This window comes from Coregonus clupeaformis, chromosome 11 (assembly GCF_020615455.1).
Source record: "Coregonus clupeaformis isolate EN_2021a chromosome 11, ASM2061545v1, whole genome shotgun sequence".
Lineage (NCBI taxonomy): Eukaryota > Metazoa > Chordata > Actinopteri > Salmoniformes > Salmonidae > Coregonus > Coregonus clupeaformis.
This window is the reverse complement of record NC_059202.1, coordinates 21,398,561-21,414,051: the sequence shown is the minus strand read 5'-3', so window position 1 is coordinate 21,414,051 and position 15,491 is coordinate 21,398,561. Positions and strand designations below refer to the sequence as shown.

General features: G+C 45.5%; 1 protein-coding gene across 6 annotated transcripts in view; it reads left to right on the top strand.

Moving 5' to 3' along the window:
• LOC121576528 (receptor-type tyrosine-protein phosphatase S) overlaps positions 1 to 15,491 on the top strand; it is a 391,473-nt gene that overhangs the window by 345,484 nt on the left and 30,498 nt on the right. For 3 of the 6 annotated variants that reach the window (XM_041889743.2, XM_041889745.2, XM_041889744.2), the window contains 4 exons: positions 3,136 to 3,233; positions 7,213 to 7,336; positions 9,347 to 9,522; positions 11,611 to 11,730. In XM_041889743.2, coding sequence (XP_041745677.2) covers positions 3,136 to 3,233; positions 7,213 to 7,336; positions 9,347 to 9,522; positions 11,611 to 11,730 — 518 coding nt within the window. Of the gene's footprint in view, positions 1 to 3,135; positions 3,234 to 7,212; positions 7,337 to 9,346; positions 9,523 to 11,610; positions 11,737 to 15,491 lie in introns of all 6 variants that reach the window. The other 3 variants (XM_041889739.2, XM_041889742.2, XM_041889740.2) reach the window with 1 other exon arrangement.

Below are 15,491 nucleotides of genomic sequence, written 5' to 3'. Positions count from 1 at the left end.
CCTCGGCTGACTTACGTGGAGCAGCTCACTGACCCTTGACCCTTGACCCCTAACCCCTGACCCGTCTAACCCTGTCCAAATGGGGATGGGGCCTCTCTTGAAGAAACATTGTAGCACAGGCTTGGTAGATACACCAACTCAGTGGCCTGTCTGCCCTGAGATTGGAAGGTACAACCCCCGGCCTAGTCATACCAAAGACTGTAAAAATGGGACCCGATGTGTCTCTGCTTGGCACTCGGCATTAAGGAGATAGATTCGGGGTAAGGCCCTGCGATAGACTAGCGTCCTGTCCAGGAGGTGTACTTCTACATCAAGCTGCCTCACACATACATAAACAGGTAGATATCTAGTATATCTAGTTCATATAGATGTACAGTGCCTTGCAAAAGTATTCATCCTCCTTGGCTTTTTTCCTATATTGTTGCATTACAACCTGTAATTTAAATTGATTTTTATTTGGATTTCATGTAATGGACATACACAAAATAGTCCAAATTGGTGAAGTGAAAAAAAATAACTTGTTTCAAAGAATTCAAAAAAATGTATAACGGAAAAGCATGCATATGTATTCACCCCCTTTGCTATTAAGCCCCTAAATAAGATCTGGTGCAACCAATTACCTTCAGAAGTCACATAATTAGTTAAAAAAGTCCACCTGTGTGCAATCTAAGTGTCACATGATCTGTCACATGATCTCAGTATATATACACCTGTTCTGAAAGGCCCCAGAGTCTGCAACACCACTAAGCAAGGGGCACCACCAAGCAAGCGGCACCATGAAGACCAAGGAGCTCTCCAAATAGGTCAGAGACAAAGTTGTGGAGAAGTACAGATCAGGGTTGGGTTATAAAACAATATCTGAAACTTTGAACATCCCACGGAGCACCATTAAATCCATTATTTAAAAAATGGAAAGATAATGGCACCACAACAAACCTGCCAAGAGATGGCCGCCCACCAAAACTCACGGACCAGGCAAGGTCAGAGAGGCAACAAAGAGACCAAAGATAACATTTACATTTTAGTAGACGCTCTTATCCAGAGCGACTTACAGTTAGTGAGTGCATACATTTTCATACTGGCCCCCGTGGGAAACGAACCCACAACCCTGGTGTTGCAAGTGCCATGCTCTACCAACTGAGCTACACGGGGCCTGAAGGAGCTGCAAAACTCCACAGCGGAGATTGGACAGATACTCCATAGGACCACTTTAAGCCGTACACTCCACAGAGCTGGGCTTTACGGAAGAGTGGCCAGTAAAAAGCAATTGCTTAAAGAAAAAAATAAGCAAACACGTTTGGTGTTCGCCAAAAGCCATGTGAGAGACTCCCCAAACATATGGAAGAAGGTACTCTGGTCAGATGAGACTAAAATTGAGCTTTTAGGCCATCAAGGTAAGCGCTATGTCTAGCGCAAACCCAACACCTCTCATCACCACGAGAACACCATCCCCACAGTGAAGCATGGTGGTGGCAGCATCATGCTGTGGGGATGTTTTTCATCGGCAGGGACTGGGAAACTGGTCAGAATTGAAGGAATGATGGATGGTGCTAAATACAGGGAAATTCTTTTCCGTTTCAGTCTTCCAGAGATTTGAGACTGGGACGGAGGTTAATCTTCCAGCAGGACAATGACCCTAAGCATACTGCTAAAGCAACACTTGAGTGGTTTAAGGGGAAACATTTAAATGTCTTGGAATGGCCTAGTCAAATCCCAGACCTCAATCCAATTGAAATCTGTGGTATGACTTAAAGATTGCTGTACACCAGCGGAACCCATCCAACTTGAAGGAGCTGGAGCAGTTTTGCCTTGAAGAATAGGCAAAAATCCCAGTGGCTAGATGTGCCAAGGTTATAGAGACATACCCCAAGAGACGTGCAGCTGTAATTGCTGCAAAAGGTGGCTCTACAAAGTATTGACTTTGGGGGGGGGTGAATAGTTATGCACGCTTAAGTTTTCAGTTTTTTTGTCTTATTTCTTGTTTGTTTCACACCCAAAACTATTTTGCATCTTCAAAGTGGTAGGCATGTTGTGTAAATCAAATGATACAAACCCCCAAAAAAATCAATTTTAATTCCAGGTTGTAAGGCAACAAAATAGGAAAAATGCCAACGGGGTTAATACTTTCGCAAGCCACTGTAGATGCACTATTGTGGCAAAAGTTATACTACACGTTCTTATCTAAATATATTTTTCAATAAACAAGTCCAAAAAAAATATCAGACAGAGGCCTTGGTTTTCCAGACAGATTGGAAATGAGACTGTAAGTTGTTATTTTGTTTGAAATGCCACTACAATGAGGCACTGTTATTTCGGATTTGATTTAGCTGCACATTAAATATTTGCACCTCTGGATATATTTTCACAGGCTGCTTTTATGCTACAGTGTCACAGTGACCCAGTTAAGAGAACACTCTCGTTTTTGTGCACTGAGGAGTGAAGAACAATCAATGTCAACATTGCATCCTATTGGTTCATAAGGCTCAAGGGGTGTTTTTTTCTCTCTTATATAATTTTGCCGTCAAAACCGAGGTTTGTTTCCTTGTCTCTGTTGCCAAGCTATTAAAAGCTGCGTCTCTCTGTAGACCTTAGCGGTAATTAGTCTGGGTTTCTTTCTCACCATAGCAATCACCCATTGGTCGTCCTTTATTTGCGGCCCTACCTCGTGTGCCATTACAACTAAGGGGAATAGGAGTGTGGCCTGGTAAGGGGAATAGGAGTGTGGCCTGGTAAGGGGAATAGGAGTGTGGCCTGGTAAGGGGAATAGGAGTGTGGCCTGGTAAGGGGAATAGGAGTGTGGCCTGGTAAGGGGAATAGGAGTGTGGCCTGGTAAGGGGAATGTTGAGCTCTGGTCTGGTCTCCACTGTATTCCCTAACACCACCCGTCAACGCCATATGTGTGTTTGAATTCCAGAATGTTCCCCAGTATTCCTTCCTCCCTCCCTTTCCTTTCTCACTACTTCCCCCCCCGTCTCCACTGCAGCTAGCAGAAACGCATTACCCACAACTCCCCATGTCCTGTCAATTGGAGGGTTTTAGCCTCTCACTTTGAATGGCAGCTGTACTGACGCACTTTCTTTCTATCCCTCCTTTCCCCCTCCCTCGGTTCTCTCTCCGTCCGTTTTGGGGGAACAGGTATGATGAATCATCCCCCCATACCCATTGCGGAGCTGGCTGAACACACGGATCTTCTCAAAGCTAACGACAACCTGAAGCTCTCCCAGGAGTACGAGGTGAGTGGGCTAGACTGAAGGGTTAAGGGTGTAAATTGAGTCTCTGGTGAGGTGGAATGGTGTAGGGGGAAGTTTCCTCTAGACGCGGATCTTGGATCAGTTTTGTGTTTTTCCAGCTAATGGTTAAGGTTAGGATTGGGGGAGGGGAAGCTGATCCTAGATCTGTACCTCATAGAAGGTGTTTTCCCTGCTTCTTAGTGAATTAATTGTCTTTCCATCAGCCATCAGTGGTTAACGGCAGATGACATTGTAGTGGCATGTAATATGATCAAAGTTGGCATTGTAATATAATGAAACAAGACAGATTCCATTCTATACTTTAAAAGTCCCCCCAATGCAATTTCATAATCACACCAGAAATCACTGAGCACTTATTCAGTCACAATGCACCTAGTGTCACACCAGTCAACTGTTGGTCTGTCAATCCCCATTAAGACTCTAAGCTGCAGAATAGTGGAGCTATACACACACGCTGGCATGGGGTGGGCATATAGCCGAGCTGTCGGAGCCCTGAGTGCAGCCAGAGAGGTTATAAATGAACCTGCCGCTGATTAGAAATCAGGATCGCTGAATCAGCTCTCATTTGTATATAGCAACATTCTCTTCTTGCAGCCCCTAAATCATACGGGCCACTCTGGCCAATGGCATCAGAGCTGCACCAGGGGGAGTTGTGGGTATCGTAGTACTGGGTGCCAACAGGAGAACCACAGAAAAGCCCAGCTGCATGGTGGTGGATGTTGGGATAATGACTGCTTGCGGCCATACAGTACATCTTCCTCATGTATCAATCTGGTTGGGCCATGTACCAAATGGACATCCCTTCACACTGGCGAGGCAGAGGAGGAGCAGGGTATTGAGCGGTCAGAACACTTTGGTTCAACGTGAAGTTCTTAATTCATTGTTACTCACAGCTCCTCTCTCTCTCTCTCTCTCTCTCTCTCTCTCTCTCTCTCTTCCTCCTCCTCCTTCTCTCCTCTCTCCACTCACTCCCATAGACTATTACAAATATATATACTTTTTTTGGGAAAGTGTAATTGTAATTTTGCTATTTTCTTGATGAATTTCTGCTCATCTGGGCGCCTTGGCTTGCCAAGACTCTTCGGGCCTCTGAGTGATTGGGTTTTCAAACAGGGTGGGGTGGGGTTGGGGAAGGAGAGGATAGGAGAGAGCAGGAAGGAAGCGAGGAGAGGAGATGTGTGTGTGGAAGAAGGGGAGGTTGGGTAAAGTTCAGAGCTTTAGGGAGGGGGGTGGAGTATCGTCGGAGACCCACAGAGTGAACACAGCAGGGGTAGCTGTTGTAGGCTCGGAAAACGGGAAAACGGGAGGGAAGGAGGCTTGTTCATAGGTGGGCATCATCCTCACCCGGAACCCATAGAACGTACTGCAGGGGTGGAGTTACTAATCCATCAGGTGTCAGCAGCAACACACCCCCTCCCATAAGACCCCACCCCCTTTTGATGGGAGCCGTCAGTTATCCCCTTGGCAACACCTTGGTTTCAGGGTGGCGGCAGTGGAAGAGGGTGGGGAGGGTTAAAGAACACACTCCCTCTATTAGACACACACTCATGCCTACAAGAAAGCGTTACTACACACAGAACAATCTCCGTCAGACTTGGGGACGACCAGGCAGAGAAAAAGACAAGGGAGGGAGGGAGGAGAGAGAAGATCTCCTTGTGCAGGGCTGGCTGCCTGTTATTTCACTGTAATGATTGCAGGTAAACTGTTACCAGGCTCCCATTTGGACTTTATTTAGCCCCAATCTCTGTTCCCCGCGCCGGGCACTAACCGAAAACATCCTTCAAGCCAGCGCCAGGAGAGCTCCAGCGCCCGAATCATAATGGAAAACTAAATGACCCTGACGGGAATAGAATATTTATCCGTAATTCTGGTATTCCGAGCGCGGGCAGCATTTGTCTTGCCAGCAGCGTCGGGCCCAGGAACCTGGTTTATTCCCTCTCTCTCTCTCTCTCCCTAAGGGAAGAGCTGCCACCAACTTTGTCAATATTTTTAATGCCATTATGCAGTGTCTACTCTAATGATCTTGATAAATTAACCTTATTTCAAGGCACCGAGCAGCTGCTAATGATGCTGTTATTCCCCTGTTTTTTTTTTTTCTCTCTCTCTCTCTCTCTCTCTCTCTCTCTCTCTCTCTCTCTCTCTCTCTCTCTCTCTCTCTCTCTCTCTCTCTTGCTCCCTCTCTCTCCCTCTCTCTCTCTCTCCTCTCTCACTGTCTCTCTCTCTCTCTCTCTCTGTCTCTCTTCCTCTCCCTGTATTGTTGTGTTCCATTCTGTGCCCTCTCTCTGTTTCTTTCTCTCTCCTCTATTCTGAAGGTGTCTAATTTTGTGTGTGTGTGTGTGTCAAATCAAAATCAAATCAAATCAAATTTTATTGGCCACATGCGCCGAATATGCGCCGAACATGCGCCGAAAAGTGCAGACATTACAGTGAAATGCTTCCTTATAGCCCTTAACCAACAGTGCATTTATTTTTAATAAAAAAGTAGAATAAAACAACAAAAAAGTGTTGAGAAAAAAAGAGCAGAAGTAAAATAAAATAACAGTAGGGAGGCTATATATAGAGGGGGTACCGGTGCAGAGTCAATGTGCGGGGGCACCGGCTAGTTGAGGTAGTTGAAGTAATATGTACATGTGGGTAGAGTTAAAGTGACTATGCATAAATAATTAACAGAGTAGCAGCAGCGTAAAAAGATGGGGTAGGGGGGCAGTGTAAATAGTCCGGGTAGCCATGATTAGCTGTTCAGGAATCTTATGGCTTGGGGGTAGAAGCTGTTGAGAAGTCTTTTGGACCTAGACTTGGCACTCCGGTACCGCTTGCCGTGCGGTAGCAGAGAGAACAGTCTATGACTAGGGTGGCTGGAGTCTTTGACAAATTTGAGGGCCTTCCTCTGACACCGCCTGGTATAGAGGTCCTGGATGGCAGGAAGCTTGGCCCCAGTGATGTACTGGGCCGTACGCACTACCCTCTGTAGTGCCTTGCGGTCTGATGCCAAGCAGTTGCCGTACCAAGCGGTGATGCAGCCAGTCAAGATGCTATCAATGGTGCAGCTGTAGAACCTTTTGAGGATCTGAGGGCCCATGCCAAATCTTTTCAACCTCCTGAAGGGGAAGTGGCGCTGTCATGCCTTCTTCACGACTGTGTTGGTGTGTGTGGACCATGATATTTCCTTAGTGATGTGGACACCGAGGAACTTGAAGCTCTCAACCCTCTCCACTACAGCCCCGTCGATGTTGATGGAGGCGAGCTCGGCCCTCGATTTTCTGTAGTCCACTATCAGCTCCTTTGTCTTGCTGACGTTGAGGGAGAGGTTGTTGTCCTGGCACCACACTGCCAGGTCACTGACCTCCTCCTTATAGGCTGTCGCATCGTCGTTGGTGATCAGGCCAACCACCGTCGTGTCGTCAGCAAACTGTTGGGGTGAACAGTTTGGAGTATAGGAGGGGACTAAGCATGCACCCCTGAGGGGTCCCCGTGTCGAGGGTCAGCGTGGCAGATGTATTGTTGCCTACCCTCACCACCTGGGGGCGGCCCGTCAGGAAGTCCAGGATCCAGTTGCAGAGGGAGGTGTTCAGTCCCAGGATCATGAGCTTAATGATGAGCTTTGTGGGCACTATGGTGTTGAACGCTGAGCTATAGTCAATGAAGAGCATTCTCACATAGGTGATCCTCTTGTCCAGGTGGGAGAGAGCAGTGTGGAGTGCAATAGAGATTGTGTCATCTGTTGATCTGTTGGGGCGGAATGCGAATTGGAGTGGGTCTATGGTTTCTGTGATGATGGTGTTGATGTGAACCATGACCAGCCTTTCAAAGTATGTCTGAGTACTACTGGGCGATAGTCATTTAGACAGGTTATGTTGGCGATCTTGGACACAGGTACTATGGTGGTCACGTGTGTGTGTGTGTGTGTGTGTGTGTCTCTGTGTGTGTGTGTGTGTGTGTCTGTGTGTGTCTGTCCCCACAGTCCATTGATCCAGGCCAGCAGTTTACGTGGGAACACTCCAACCTGGAGGTGAACAAGCCCAAAAACCGCTACGCCAACGTCATCGCCTATGACCACTCCCGCGTCATCCTCGCACCCATCGAAGGTAAGACCTGACACTTTTTGACACTTTTCACCCACCAATTGCAACTTTGATGCTCTCTATTGGTATATTATGTCCTGCTGTCCAAGGTTTAAAGGTCATTGGTGTTGAGATATGTCGTGATGGAGACCAGGCAGTGAGTTATCCGGTTTAGTTATGTTTAATAACTCTTAAATCAGGCAATTAACATGCAGTCCACAGAGCTACTCTCTGCTAGTCCTCATTGCTTGGTTAGTCATATTAGCGTAGTCCCCTAGGTCAGTTACATCCGGTTATGACGACGGCACGCATAACCAATCAATTACGGAGATATCTACCAGACATCACTACAAGACACAACTGAGAAACACTGCAAGGGGAGTCTTTAGGACAATGACAAAGGAGCTCAGCCTTCAGCAGTGAAAGTCTTCTGACATTCGTCATAGCCAGGAGAACTCTTCACCCTTCAACCCTGCCAAGCTCTCAACCTCTCTCAACCTTTTTCTGTTTTTCATTCTGACTTGATTTTGACAATTCACAATAGGCCCAATTTGAAATTGCAGCAACACGCATTACAGAATCGTCCCGGGCAAAGCGTCCATAAATACATAAATTAATCAAGTCAGAAATTTCCATTTTACAGTGCAGTGATTTTGCCATTAGTCGCAGCAGTAGAACAATTCATGCACGCAGCCATTCTCTGTTCATCTAGCTATGACTAACGCCAAAGTGCCACAATCACATTGTGCGACGTGGAATCCTTTTTAATGGCGTTTGACTTTTCTTTCTTTCTCTCTCTCTCTCTCTTTCTCTCTCTCTCTCTCTCTCGCTCCCCCCCCCCGATTGTTGCTGAACTCTTTGTCACATCTCCCCACTCTTAAATTAGCCCAGTCGAGTGTTTCATTGTTTGTCGCTCGAGTGAGAATATGTCAGTTAAGGAACGTGATTGGTCGCCGCTGCGGCAGCCATTGCAGTCTGTTTAAGCGTTTAAGAACTAGTAGGTTATAAGTCTGATAAAGGAAGACGTGTGACATTCAACTGCCTTTTATTTGTTGATAGAAGAGTAGACTGTGGAGTAGATAATAGTAGATAAAATAAGTAGACTCATTGGTTAGATATAGCTCTCCACTCTGCCCAGTCAGGAATAGAGGGTAGATACAGAGGAGGCCTGCTAAAATCAGAGCTCCCATGTATTATATCCACATGAATAGGAACATTTGCATACACACAGACTATGGCTGTATTTGACAGAGAGGAGAGGTGAGCTACATTTTACTCTCTCACTCTCATTCTCACACACACACACACACACACACACACTTACACACTCCCCCACACACACTCATACAACACACAAATATATACCTATTTTCAACACACACACACACACACATAATCAAACACACTGCAGGGCTTATTCCGACACACACACACACTTGCCCAGCCTGCGTGCGGGAGGGCTGCTTTAGCTGAGATTTAGTGGGGCCTGTGTGTGAGACAGGCTGTGGTGGCGGCAGGAGAGCGATGGCGGAGAGAGGGCCGCTCTGAGCACTGATTTGATCCCCAGATCCCACGCTCCTCCATCTTACTGCACACTACAGCATCAACATTAAATCACAGCCACAACACCAGGCTAGAGAAAGAAATAAACCAAATGTAAAGGGAGGGAGAGAGGGAGAGAGGGAGAGAGGGAGAGAGGGAGAGAGGGAGAGATGAAGAGAGGGAGAGATGAAGAGAGAGAGACAGAGAGAGACAGAGAGAGACAGAGAGAGAGAGAGAGAGAGAGAGAGAGAGAGAGAGAGAGAGAGAGAGAGAGAGAGAGAGAGAGAGAGAGAGAGAGAGAGAGAGAGAGAGAGAGAGAGAGAGAGAGAGAGAGCACACAGTGACCTACGAACTCAGCGATAAGAGCAATAAGAAGTTGAGTAATAAGAAATTGCCTGAGCAATCAGAATTGACCACTTGGCCTGTTAACAACCAACCATTCTAGAGATTTTCCCTTGTTCAACTCAATGACTGTCTTCTCTCTGTTCCCAGGTATCACCGGCAGTGATTATATCAACGCCAACTACATAGACGGCTACAGGAAACAGAATGCCTACATCGCTACGCAGGGTCCGCTGCCCGAGACATTCGGGGACTTCTGGAGGATGGTGTGGGAACAGAGGGCAGCCACTGTGGTCATGATGACCAGACTGGAGGAGAAATCACGGGTAAGTAACTATGGCATTTAATCTGGTGTTCCCCCTGGATCGGTGTTGGGATGACTTGTTTAATGACCAAAACAGAATTTACAGAAAAAAAAACGATTTGGAAATTTTGCAATGTCACTGAGGAAAGTATAAGAAGCACTTTAAAGCGCAGAGGGACAGAGAATATTTTCTGCTTGCAGACTTTAGTTCAGTGTTTCCTATAGTTAAGCCATCAGCGTAGGCATTGAGAATTGCCCTTTAACAATACAAAGAATACCTGGAAATCCGCCTTAGAAACCAACCTTACCAGCCTTACCAGCCTTACCTCAGGTGTCTAACCTCATCCCCCATCTCTGTCCTTTCGATCCGTTTACCTATCCCTCTGTCGTGTGCGTTCCGCCCCTGTCAGATACCATCAGGGTTAGCAGGCGGCCAGCGTTGACTGCAAACGCAAGGAGAGCGTTAGAGCGACGCGTTTCCTGCTCTAGATGTCACAACGCATCAGAGCCTGGAGGGGGTGCTCCGTGTTGAATGAATCTTCATTAGGTTAAATAGAATGGACAGGGTGACTAAGTGTTGGGGGGGTATTGTGGGGTTGTCTTGGATGGACACACTGCGGTGGATCTCTGCTGGAAGGGAAACATTTAGCCATCCTCAATTGGTTGGTCCTCGTTGCTAGGGGAGGCAGGTGGGAGGGGGAAGCCTTCAGGGCAAGAGTTGATTTGACACTTCTTCCTCCCTCTCTTCTCTATGTTAATTTACCTGGAAAAGATGTGGAGTAGAGAGAAACAGTCCTGGAGTGGAGAAGATGTAAAGTAAAGAGAGAAACAGTCCTGGAGTGGAGAAGATGTAAAGTAGAGAGAGAAACAGTCCTGGAGTGGAGAAGATGTGAAGTAGAGAGAGAAACAGTCCTGGAGTGGAGAAGATGTGGAGTGGAGAGAGAAACAGTCCTGGAGTGGAGAAGAGAATATGTTTAGTAGAGAGATAAATAGTCCTGGAGTGGAGAAGATGTTAAGTAGAGAGAGATACAGTCCTGGAGTGGAGAAGATGTGAAGTAGAGAGAGAAACAGTCCTGGAGTGGAGAAGATGTGGAGTGGAGAGAGAAACAGTCCTGGAGTGGAGAAGAGAATATGTTTAGTAGAGAGATAAATAGTCCTGGAGTGGAGAAGATGTGGAGTAGAGAGAGATACAGTCCTGGAGTGGAGAAGATGTGAAGTAGAGAGAGAAACAGTCCTGGAGTGGAGAAGATGTGGAGTGGAGAGAGAAACAGTCCTGGAGTGGAGAAGAGAATATGTTTAGTAGAGAGATAAATAGTCCTGGAGTGGAGAAGATGTGGAGTAGAGAGAGATACAGTCCTGGAGTGGAGAAGATGTGAAGTAGAGAGAGATAAAGTCCTGGAGTGGAGAAGAGAGAGAAACAGTCCTGGAGTGGAGAAGATGTGAAGTAGAGAGAGATAAAGTCCTGGAGTGGAGAAGATGTAAAGTAGAGAGAGATAAAGTCCTGGAGTGGAGAAGATGTGGAGTAGAGAGAGATACAGTCCTGGAGTGGAGAAGATGTGAAGTAGAGAGAGATAAAGTCCTGGAGTGGAGAAGATATGGAGAAGAGAGAGAAACAGTCCTGGAGTGGAGAAGATGTGGAGAAGAGAAACAGTCCTGGAGTGGAGAAGATGTTAAGTAGGGAGAGATAAAGTCCTGGAGTGGAGAAGAGAGAGAAACAGTCCTGGAGTGGAGAAGATGTTAAGTAGAGAGATAAATAGTCATGGAATGGATAAGATGTTAAGTAGAGAGATAAACAGTCCTGGAGTGGAGAAGATGTAAAGTAAAGAGAGAAACAGTCCTGGAGTGGAGAATATGTCGAGTAAAGAGAGAAACAGTCCTGGAGTGGAGAAGATAGGAGGAGAGAGAGAAACAGTCCTGCTGTGTTTCAGTGAGCCCGCAAGATGTTTTCTTTTCAGGAAGGCTGGAATGGGGTTTACAATGTAATAGAGTCTGTGTGATTTATTTTGTGCAGTGTGTGTGCTTGCGTGCGTGCATGCTCGCGTACGTGTTTAAATTTATGTGTGTGTGTGTGTTTGTGCACTCAGCCCCCCCTCTTCTCCTCTCTCCTCAGATCAAGTGTGACCAGTACTGGCCCAGTCGAGGCACAGAGACCTACGGTATGACCCAGGTGACCCTACTGGACACCATAGAGCTGGCCACCTTCTGCGTCCGCACCTTCTCCCTGCACAAGGTACGAGTGAGTACACAACTTTACTCCATCCATAATGTATAATATAATACTCATTTCACACTATGTTGGGCAGGGTTGGGGTCGATTCCATTTCATCTTCAATCAATTCATAAAGGAAACCAAATCCCGATTCCAATTCTTTCCTCATTGAAAACAATTGAAGAGTATTGGAATTGGAATTTCAGTATACTTTCTGAATTGACTGGAATTGAAATGGAATTGACCCCAACTCTGATGTCGAGCTGTAATTTCCACTGTAGTGTCTACACGGGCAAAACACACCTCACTACACGACACATTTCAAACTGCATAATATCATTTAATCATAAGTAAGCATTTCACAGTTAGTCCACACCTGTTGTTTACAAAGCATCTGATGAATAACATTTGATTTGATTTAATTACACTCCCTACTACTATTCTACACTCTACTTTAGTATCTAAATTACACACTCATTAACAATCTAGTCCAGACTGTTATCTCATGGCAAGGTATTACCCTGACCACTATTTCTTCAGCCTGGTCTCACAGACTAGACGTAACAGAGTAAACGTAAATCAGGGACACTCAAATAATGTGATATGTTAGGTTTGGTATGGTTATATAAGACAGAAGGTTACTTAAAAAAACGAAAGTACGGTGGTTGGTCGGTGTGGACGGGTAGGCGTATAACGCGAACGTCTAGCAACCCAAAGGTTGCGTGTTCGAATCTCATCATGGACAACTTCAGCATTTTTGCTAATTAACAACTTTGTAAGTACTTACTACTTTTTAGCTACTTTGCAACTACTTCAATTTTCCCTCTATTTTTCTTCATCACTGAGCAAATTTCAGGTCTGCTGAGCGCAAACTTGAACGTTGTGAAAATTCGGTGCAACTTCCGGCGCGTGTTTACTGTGAACACTGAGGCTGTACCCGCTTTAAGTTAGTTTTAACAGTGGTCAAGTAGTAACGTTTTAACAAATAGCTGTTCTGTCGTTCAGCCTACAGTAGCAGCCAATGTGTGGTGTTCAATGAAGGCCTACATTCCATGAGACATTTGAAGAAAAAAAACATGCAGGGCTTGACATTAACCTGTTTATCCACTTGTCCTTCAGATAAAGGGGTGACTGAAAATGTTGTTGTGTTGTTTGATACAAGAAACCAATTTACTAAATAAAATGCATCATTATTCCCATACCATTATTACAGAGAATCAGACAAATTATGCTACCCTCTGCCTATTGGCTACTTAGCTTATTCAAACCTGTCTCAAAATACAACACTGCCCCTTTAAGACAAAAAAAAGCTCTTTACCTGACTCGCTTTTCAAAGAAGTGTAGAAATACACACGTTTTGTGCTCTTGTAGGAAGCAATCACTCCCCCATTGCTGACTACAAATGATCTATAACTGGGCTAATAACTCACTAATGAGCAAAGGATATTAACAAATGTGCACACGTCGCTACATGTTGCTTCGCTTTGATCTCAAAACAAGCGCATCTACTCACAACCGCTCATACTGTAAACACAGTCCAGTTCAAAGTGAATGCTACAGATTCATATATGGCAATGGTCTATTTGCATATAGGCCTACTGCAGCTCTGATTGGTTATGGTGCACCAGTCTGTGTAGAGTACGGGCTTGAGTTGTGCCTGTCAATGCAATAGAATCCTACTCCGATGCGTTCTGCCTACAACAAAATCTCTTGAATAGTTTGTTTTGTTTTGGTATGTTGAATTGAAAGTGGTTAATATTGAGTTGATTTGATAACAATTCCCACAGTAAAGGGAAACGTTGATAGGGTTAACAAATGGGGAAAACTCTAGTGTAATCTCGTGCTTCTCTGCGCACGCTGATATTCTTCTGCGCGGCAGTCCCGTGCGCAGCTTAGAGGGACCATTGCTTAGCATGTTAGCTAAACCTTCCCTTAACCCTAACCTTAACTCTTTAACCTAACTCCTAACCCTAACCTTAACCCTAACTCTAACCCCTAGCCTAGCTAACATTAGCCACCTAGCTAACATTAGCGTTAGCCACCTAGCTAACATTAGCCATAACAAAGTGGGATTCATAACATATCATACGTTTTGCTAATCCGTAACATATTGTACGAATTGCAATTCGTAACATATTGTACGAGTTGCAATTTGTAACATATCATACAAATTGTATTTCATAACATATCATATGAAATGGATGATGGACATCCACAAATTAAGACATAACATACCAAATATTACATATTCTAATTGGAGTGTTACGGATTTACATTTACTGTGTTACATCTACCCTTGAGTCCAGGTTGACTTCTTAGGCACTCCTGTGTGATCAGATAGCTTAAAACAATATTGCAATGTCTTCATCTTGCCTTCTTGTATAGGCTTGGTGAAATACTCCCTATGTTTCCTTAACCCATCCAATTGTTTAAGCGGAGGCTTTGTTTGAATGTTTTTGTGAGGCCATCTGAGGAGAAGCCACTGTGAGAGGAATAAGAACTGGTCTGAATGCGATATGAGCTGATATATGTTGGTTGTATGCAGAGTCTTGCCTGGTGGGCCCTGGGGAGAGCAAGCCCTTCAGGAGCCTGTCAGTCTGTCTGTTTGTCTCCATGTATTGTATTGGCTCCCCTTGTCAAACTCACCAACAGTGTATTTCTCTGAGCCAACACAACATCCTGCATCCAACAAGCAAATAAACAACCGAATTGCGGGGAACAGATGAAGGATGGAAAGGAGAGGGAAATAGTTTCTCTCTTCATCTTTAGCTCTCTCTTTCTCTCTCCCCCTCTATTTCTCTCTCTTTCTCCCTTGAAACTATTTACATCCTCTCCTTCCTTCTTCCCAGACGTCTCCCCTCTTCTTCTCTCGTTCACCGTCCATCATCTTTTAATGTCCATCTGCCAAAAAGAAGCACTTAGCTAAGTGAGCGGAAGAAAATGCTACATACATAATTGGCAGACGGCTCATATCCCAGCTGCCCCAGACACTTGGCAGTCAAGTGTATAGCTAGAAAATGAGACATGGGTGATACGGAGAGAGGAGAGGGAATGGAAGGGGGAGAGGCTAAGGGTCAGATGTTTCCAAGGAAATGTATCTTTAACGGATAGGCTAGTTAGTAGCACTGGTCTTTTTGGGCTGGTTAGAATTGACAGTTTGTAGCTTTTTGGGCTTGTTGTTGTACACATCTATTGGTGTACAGCATCCTGTCAACCCCTCCCTCTACATCCCTCAATGCTCTCTATTCTTCACCTCCCTCCTCCCTCCTCCCTCCTCCCTCCTCCCTCCTCCCTCATCTCGCTACCTGCTGCTATTCCATCTCTTCTCTCTACCCGCTGCTATTCCATCTCTTTCTTAACCTCCCTCTGTTCCCTCACACATCTCCCCCCGCCTGTCTCTTATCCCGCAATCTCTCTCTTTCTCTCCTTATTTCTGTATTAGCATGGCTTCTCATAGTTCTGTTTTCCAGCAAAGGAAACAGGTTTTGTCAGATTTGTCTGAATTTAGGCGCCAGTAGTTTTTGTATGTAGGGAATCTGTAACCCGCACACACTCCACACACTCCACACACACACACACACACACACACACACACACACACACACACACACACACACACACACACACACACACACACACACACACACACACACACACACACACACACACACACACACACACACACACACACACACACACACACACACACACACACACACAGTCACAGGCATCCATATGTATGCATATCCTGGAGTGACACAGAACCCTCCTGACGAGTGACC